Source organism: Olea europaea, unplaced genomic scaffold (genome assembly GCF_002742605.1).
Source record: "Olea europaea var. sylvestris unplaced genomic scaffold, O_europaea_v1 scaffold3319, whole genome shotgun sequence".
NCBI lineage: Eukaryota > Viridiplantae > Streptophyta > Magnoliopsida > Lamiales > Oleaceae > Olea > Olea europaea.
Window position 1 is genome coordinate 30,133 of NW_019252138.1, and position 7,572 is coordinate 37,704.

Consider the following 7,572-nt stretch of genomic DNA (forward strand, 5'->3'; position numbering starts at 1 on the left):
TCTAATATGCTTGAGATCCATATAAATAAACAACGCCAAAAAAAAAAGTGGGCCTAACCCCCCATTTCTGACCGTTCGTTTAAGCCTCGTCAATGTAGCATCATTGTGCACGTTAAATCCTTTCAAGTACTTGCCTCCCTACGGGCTACTTCTCTTGCTCTGTTTCCAAAGGTTTCAAGTACTATTTATGACTTGTTCTGTTCTGTTTCTAGATGGCAATTCAATTATTAATTACCTAAAATGGAGAAAAGTAAAAGGAAAAAGATACTTGGTGGCCCTGTCGGGGGGGGGGGAATCAGCATCTCTCAAAGTAAAATAACCCACAAGCCACATTACCTATTCCACAAATGAGATCATAAGACCAAAACAAAACAGGTACCTTTGTAGAGGACATTGCATCAAGGATAGCAAACAAAAGATTTCAACATGGAGATGCTGGGTTTGGTGTGGACACTTTTATTTTATGTGGGCAATGTCTTGTGGATTTCTCATGATATTAATTTACACATTTGGGGGTGGCCACATCTTCCCAAACAATTCTTCAACCCGCTTTGATTGATTAACATAGCTTTCCATTCCAGCAGTGAGAAGCTCCACCGCTGCAGGTCCCATTGCCGAGGCAAAGCTATATTGGTCCCACTTCACAATCTGAAATTGTATTGATCATATAAGCACATGAATTTTCAAGTCAAAGAGCCTAAACTCGGGGTGTCAAACACGTAATCCTAGGCATCGAGAACCCACAGCCACAAATTTTTCATTTTTATTTTTTCACCTAATCGCAGGTCATGCCGCCCGTCATGACATTCCCCACCGTACACCTCTAGTCTAAACTGACTAAAACGAACATGATTTTCAGATAGAAAATTGGTACTTGTAGAGAACATGTATGTACCCAATACCATTCCAAGATATAATTTTCTCTCCTTTGACAGTAAGAAAGTCCCACAGATTGCTCTACCTAGTGCCTAGTGGCATGATATCCAAGTTAAATTAATTTTTTTCTTTCAAGTGTGTTTCAAATGGATCTATCAGTATCTAATTGCAATGCATAAACTGAACAGAAAATTTCAAGTTCTTATGGCCAAAATTGTCAAGATCCAAGGGCTTGTTTGATAGGGGAATTTTCCATTTTCCACATTTTTGGTTGTTTGATTACAAAATATCCCTTTAATTGACAATTTTCATGAAAAACAAAGTCAAATGAACACCACCAGAACTAAAATTTTATATATCAATCAAACACATTTAATTGACAATTCCTAATAAAACAAGTTCTAGACAATTCAATTCCCAGAAATTCGTTTTCTTTCCACCCAAATTCCATTCTTACAAGCAATCAAACGGACCCTAAGTGTTCGAAGTCCTCTTTTCACAAAAATGGGAAAGTAAAATCTTCCTTTAAAGTGTGTTTGATTGGAAATTTTTTTATGGAAAATGTCATTTTTCCACCCAAATTCTAATTTTCGGAGTGTTTGATTGCATTTTTTTTATGGAAAATATTTTCCAACCATCGAAAATATACTTAATTTTTCTCGTTTTTGAGATAAATATTTTCTCTGGGGGATAGATTTTTATTTTCCTTAAAACAAGGAAAATATTTTCTTTTCTAGGAGATATTTTCCACGCCAATCAAACATACCCTTAGTTCTCCTTCTGTATTCGAGGATCAAACCAGCTCCATGATTTTATTATTTTGGGTTAATAAAATCCTCCATCTTTATAAGCTCTTTTACATATTTTTTTTCTTTTCCTTCACTAATTATTTCCACCTTTTCACTGATATTTAAACCACCATGAAATACAAAATAGAATAAATATAAACAAACCTCTTTATCACTAAAATTGTAGGTGGCAGCAGATTGTGGAGATAGCCTTCTGACAAGAGAGTATTTCTCATCAGGAGGTGTCACAGATTCCTTTAGAGACTGCAATATCTTCAATGGGGTGATAATGTAATCAACCCTGTAAAAGAAGAAGCCTCACTTTATAGACCACACTCGAGTTTACCAATTTAAAAAATTCAACATGCTTCAAAGGAGAGTAATTACCCTAGAAGATTAAAGACGTCCTGTTTGTTGCGAATTGCTGCAGCCATTAGTTTTGATTTATGTTTATATTTGTGAATGTAATTGTAGGCCTTTGTCACCTGCAATTTGAAAGGAAATAAAATCTTAATGGTGTGTTGGCAATCTTTTGATATTAAACTCATTCCTCATTTTCACTGGAAGAAGAAAATTAAGGACGAGGAAAAAATCTCCATACGTAAATTTACTATCCAAGGGCCAGTTTAAGGTTTATTTTGAAGCAAATGAAGAAACATTAGCTGGAACTGAAGCAAATGCATCTATTAAACTCAATGTAGCGATCAGATGAAAATGATAGAAGATTTCATGTATATACTTCTTTAGAAGCTTATACATTTTAAGACGAGTTCCGAAGTCACTTATTAACAAGACATAGGCCTCATCAACGTGCACATGGGTCAATGCATGTTTGTTCAGGTACTTCTACTTCAGAGTTCTATTAATGAATATGATACGCTAGTTGGATTGGCAAACTCAAAAGCCACAAGCCCCTGCACAGGGCAAGCACGGGAACCTGGGACATGATATAAAGCATGTTTGAATTTAAAGAAAGTAACTTTTACTTATTTTTAAGCTTATCCAAACATGCAAAATGCTAGAGATAAAGTTAAAGCAGCAGCTCTGAACTGACCAAGATCAACCCAGGGTCCTCTCCTTTTCTAAGAGCAGTTTCTATGTCTGGGTCACCAGTATGGTTGCGAGCCCAATCCTGACATAGATTACAACCTCATTATTGTAATCATCATGAAAATACAAAACGAGCATAGCTTCTATTAGAGAGTAATACCCTAAGGCGACCAACAAATATCTGAATGACAGAAGCACCAGCTTGAGCTGCAGCTGCAGCTTGACAAAAGCTGAAGATACAAGCTACCAAAGTAACTCAGTATGTAATCATTTTATATAACTAACTCACATACAAAGCATTCATTACATACAAAAACATGGATGCAAAAGGTGAATAAGGCTAGTTGAATTCATAAAAACAATTAATAAAAGAGGAAGAGAAACAGTCAACCACATATAAGTGACATATTTTCATAGATCACGAATGAAAGTGATGTATTTTCCACAAAAACATTTCATAAAAGTGAAATTAACTTCCAAGAAAAATACAGAAATAGCTGGTTGAAACCACGAAAACAAATGGTGAACATCAAAACCAGCAGTATGAAGGCGCAAAATCGCAGTGAGAATTAGTAAGCTTGGTGGAACCAAAAAGCTTGGATTTTAAAGATTTCGGGCTGACATCATCATATATGCATGCTTTCGAGCATTACAGGGCCAGTGGGAACAAAATGTTGTGTGCGCAGGCTTCTCCCAGAAGGTCAAAAAATCCTTCTGTGGTATGTTATTTCAGCGGTAAACCTTGCTCGCAGAGATGGCTTGCCTCCCCTGAAGTATCTTGCATAGTGTTCAAAATCCTAGTCCTTCCCCCACGTCCCACCACGCAGACTTGTAATTATAGCATTTGTCCATGCTCATCACAGCTTCTATGCCAGTTGCCAGAAAAATCACTTCCTCAAGGCTCAACAACTGATTTTTAAATAAAGAATCTAACTACATTGAAGGCCTCATGCTACATTGATATTTACAGCTGGCAGTTATCAACAATTCTTTCTCTCACACACACAACACAATGACGTAAACCCTCAACCTAGGCTTTCTTCATAAAAAGAAACCAAGCCTTATTCTAATCAGCTTTGTGAATCCTTTTTCTCCACTTCATTAAATCTGCATCCACATAATATATAAAGCTGTGAGTTATATACCTGTAGACCAACGTCATATGTGTCTGAATGCCCTCAGACTCCAGTAATCTTGATGCCTCAATCCCCTAGCAAGAGAGCCAATTGTAAAGATACAAAGATAAAGTACAAGTTTGTTGTTTTAAAGAATCAAATGTTTCTTAAGAATCCAAATTGATACATTAAATCCTTAATACTAACTTGCCAAGTCGCAGGAATTTTGAACAACAACCTCTCTGGAGCCACGCCAACTTCACTATACAATTCTAGGAGCTTGTACACCTGAAATACAAAGATATAACAATGGATAATAACTTGGCCCTTGTTTGAGCCCCATTTCTAGTGGAAAATGTATTTTTGGAATAGTGATTTTTTTTTTTTTGGAGAATGTGTGGTTAAAACATAAGAAAGAGTTTCCTATTTACATGTAAAATTATTTTATTGCAGAAAATGTGGTTGAAAATGAGTTTAATAACAATGAATTTTTGAAAAAATGGGGGCCAAACATAGGCTTATTAATGCATTGTTTGAACAAATGACTCCTAAGAGAGAGAGTGCACATATGTAACACAATGAAAGTACAAGGACAGCTTTATTCAGAAACTAGGACCAATGTCAATGGAATTTCACAGAACATTTGAAGTGCATTGACAGCTAGAAGAGGTGTTTGCAGCCAATCCTTACAGTTGTACCACACTAAGTTTAATCAACGCCCAAAAATAGAATGTTCACGATGAAATATATATTTTCCTGCAAGGCAGGTTGATGCTCTAATTGCAACTAAATGAAGGAGATTATTTTATTTTATTTATTTTTTATTTTTATTTTTTTTGGGAGCTAATCCTATAGCGGGAGTTTATGTCGCAGGATTAAAACAACTCAGCCACTTGTGTAAAATCAGAAACAAACAGAACGGTGACTAACTTCATTCGGTAAAGCTAGAAAGCAGTCGGACGAGGCACAGCAAAGGGTCTGAAATAGGTCTAGCCAAACAAGGTAATGTAAGAACGTAATAGAGGCAATAGTTGACCACCAAAGTGCATTCCTATTATATTATTCAATGTAACAAATTTTTATGCAGAAAAAGCTCATTGAATGACAACAGGCAATCAACTGGGATTGTTCAAGACAATGGTTTGAACATAACAAGGCAAACCTTGGTGGGAACAAATGTAGTTTTGTTCTATCGTTTTTTATATACTCTGACTGGAATACTAAAATGTGAATTTCACAATCTAAATCATTGGTTAAGTTAGTAACTAAAGTATATATAAACTTCAAACAATGGTACATCTACATTATGATTAATATTATCTGGTAACAGTTTGCAGTTATTAACAATGTAGAAGGATACAAATGGCGGAGAAAAATAGTTAAGTTGAAGGTTTGAAGGGAGTAACACCTTCTGAACAATGCTATGAGTATCATATGCAAGACGAGCATCTACTTCTGTAGAAACACGACCAGGCACAAACTTTGCAAGATCACCACCAACATTCACTAATGCCTGCCATTTCAGAGATCAGAAAAGACCAAAAACTAAGTACACTTGTTAAGACCATTTAGAAAGTACAAAAACCAACCTGGTTAAAGAAACAAGACATGCGATCACTGGAGCTCTCTAATCCGTAGCATTTTGAATCTGCCAATGCAGTATCAACAGCACTCTACAATCCACAAAAATAAGAGAACCAAGAAAGAAATGACAGCATAATTTTGTTAGCAATAAGTTAAAGACAGACTCTTCCAAAGTTTTCCCATTATAATTTCTTTTTGAAATTATATTATTACATAATTTTTAATAAGTCATACTCTAACAGAAAGAAATAAATTGAAAGCAAAAATGACATACGGGTGCTAGCATACCAATATTCAATTTAGATATAGTTAGATACGCGGACAAATATGCCTATTTGCTCAGCATGTGAAAGAGTACCAATCATTCGGTAAACTAATGGATAATTTCTCCAAAAAAGAAGAACTACGAAGGAATAAAAGAAAGTATACTTACCCTAAATTTAGTGTCAGGGAGGCTGCAGATACCCAAGATGAGCGAGGAGCTGACAGTGGCAGCTGTTGGTGGAAATCTATAGAATTCATATATTTAAAAAATTAAATCATGGCATAAAAAAATCAAAGATACTCGAATTCAATTCCAGCTGAAGAAGAAATTAATCCCTCAAAAAACTTACCTCTCGAAGTCATCGAAAATGACAGTATCGGGGACGATCTCACTGTAACTGGTGACAGCATCCAATTCAGTGCTCAAACCTATCACCATTAAAAAAAATTTAAAAAAGTGTATAACGTGAATTAACGTGTAATGAGCATCTATCAAATTTAGGCCAAAATAATAATAATAATAATAATAAAAATCAGAATAAACCGCACCGGTGTCGAGAGAAGAAGAGGAACCACTAGAAGCTCGGATTAAAGGAAAACATCGACGAGGCCTAAATATGATACTTGTGTTTGCCAATTGAGCGGCCAATCGCAATTTCCTCTCCTGCCCCGATCACACAAAAATTCATATATCCAGCTTCTATCAAATTTAGGCCAAAATAATAATAATAATAATAATAAAAATCAGAATAAACCGCACCGGTGTCGAGAGAAGAAGAGGAACCACTAGAAGCTCGGATTAAAGGAAAACATCGACGAGGCCTAAATATGATACTTGTGTTTGCCAATTGAGCGGCCAATCGCAATTTCCTCTCCTGCCCCGATCACACAAAAATTCATATATCCAGCGAACACAATTAACACACACGTATATACATACATGATAAATACATAAAGATGTAGAACAACACACAAATGGATTATTATGCTTTAATTTACCTGAAGAGTGAAGGAAGATGAGATCGCACAGGATAGCGGAGAATTCAAAGTAGCTGACATTTTCAATTGAGCTGCTGAGTATAGTATGGATCTTGTCAGCGGTGTGATATGTAAAGAGTGGAACGAGGAATATAGTGGGAAAATACTGATGCCAGGGAAAGGTACAATTTCTACAAACAAAGTACAAGTCTTTAAGCAATCTCTACTCTCGTCTTAGCAATAATGAAGCATCGGCTACGCCATTTTTTTTTAAAATTTTTTAATTATATACGTTCGAGATAAATTTTGATTGTATTTGAATCTTACTACATTATGAACATCAAAGTTTACACCAGAAATTACATAATGTTCACGTGACATTTTTTCATTCGTCAGTTTAAAATATAGTTAATTTTTTATTCAATTTTTTCCCTCCACATTATTTTCGATAGCCATCTATGTACCTTTTTATGTACAAGCAACCAAATTCATTTTGTAAGGAACCTAAAAGGCAATTAATAGGGGTGAGCTTGATGCCAAACAGGCCCTCGTAATTTCCGTCCGACCTTACCTAACGACTCTCTTTAATTTTGGAGCTCAAGGGACCGTCTAGAAGATTCTCATAGCATGAGTTTATAATAAAAACAATACAAGTAAACATTTTTTTTATCTTCATGTAACAAAATAACTTACCTCTTATTTGATACCCGTTTTGTAATAAAATAATATTACAAACAAATTTAAAATTTTTCTTTATTTTTTAATTACATATTCTCCATCAATTTATTATTTCAAAATGAATTCATGCTATAAAAGTGGAAAACAAACAGGCTCTTACTTTCTAATTAAAAATAAAAAATACTTTTCAAGAGTAACTATAACTATAATGTCAAACTAAGTAACTTAATTAAATAGAA

At 35.0% G+C, this 7,572-nt stretch overlaps 1 protein-coding gene across 1 annotated transcript; it reads right to left on the reverse strand.

Annotated features, from left to right (window-relative positions):
* Window positions 1–311: 311 nt before the first annotated feature.
* Window positions 312–7,043, reverse strand: LOC111385873 (transaldolase). The gene is made up of 13 exons (XM_023010301.1): window positions 6,677–7,043; window positions 6,438–6,552; window positions 6,028–6,106; window positions 5,847–5,922; window positions 5,419–5,502; window positions 5,238–5,342; window positions 4,037–4,117; window positions 3,860–3,924; window positions 2,875–2,944; window positions 2,719–2,796; window positions 2,052–2,149; window positions 1,830–1,965; window positions 312–648 (listed from the first exon to the last, which is right to left on the reverse strand). Exons 1-13 carry the CDS (start codon window positions 6,734–6,736, stop codon window positions 502–504), a joined length of 1,194 nt encoding a protein of 397 aa, XP_022866069.1. The 5' UTR covers window positions 6,737–7,043; the 3' UTR covers window positions 312–501.
* Window positions 7,044–7,572: the final 529 nt, after the last annotated feature.

What these genes read in the sequence shown, in the direction of transcription:
- LOC111385873 (XM_023010301.1), bottom strand. Translation starts at nt 6,736, where the DNA reads ATGTCAGCTACTTTGAATTCTCCGCTATCCTGTGCGATCTCATCTTCC. An exon ending in AAATTCCTGCGACTTGGCAA is followed by an intron (nt 3,925 to 4,036) that starts GTTAGTATTAAG and finishes CTCTCTTGCTAG; the next exon opens with GGGATTGAGGCATCAAGATT. An exon ending in TATTTGTTGGTCGCCTTAGG is followed by an intron (nt 2,797 to 2,874) that starts GTATTACTCTCT and finishes AATCTATGTCAG; the next exon opens with GATTGGGCTCGCAACCATAC.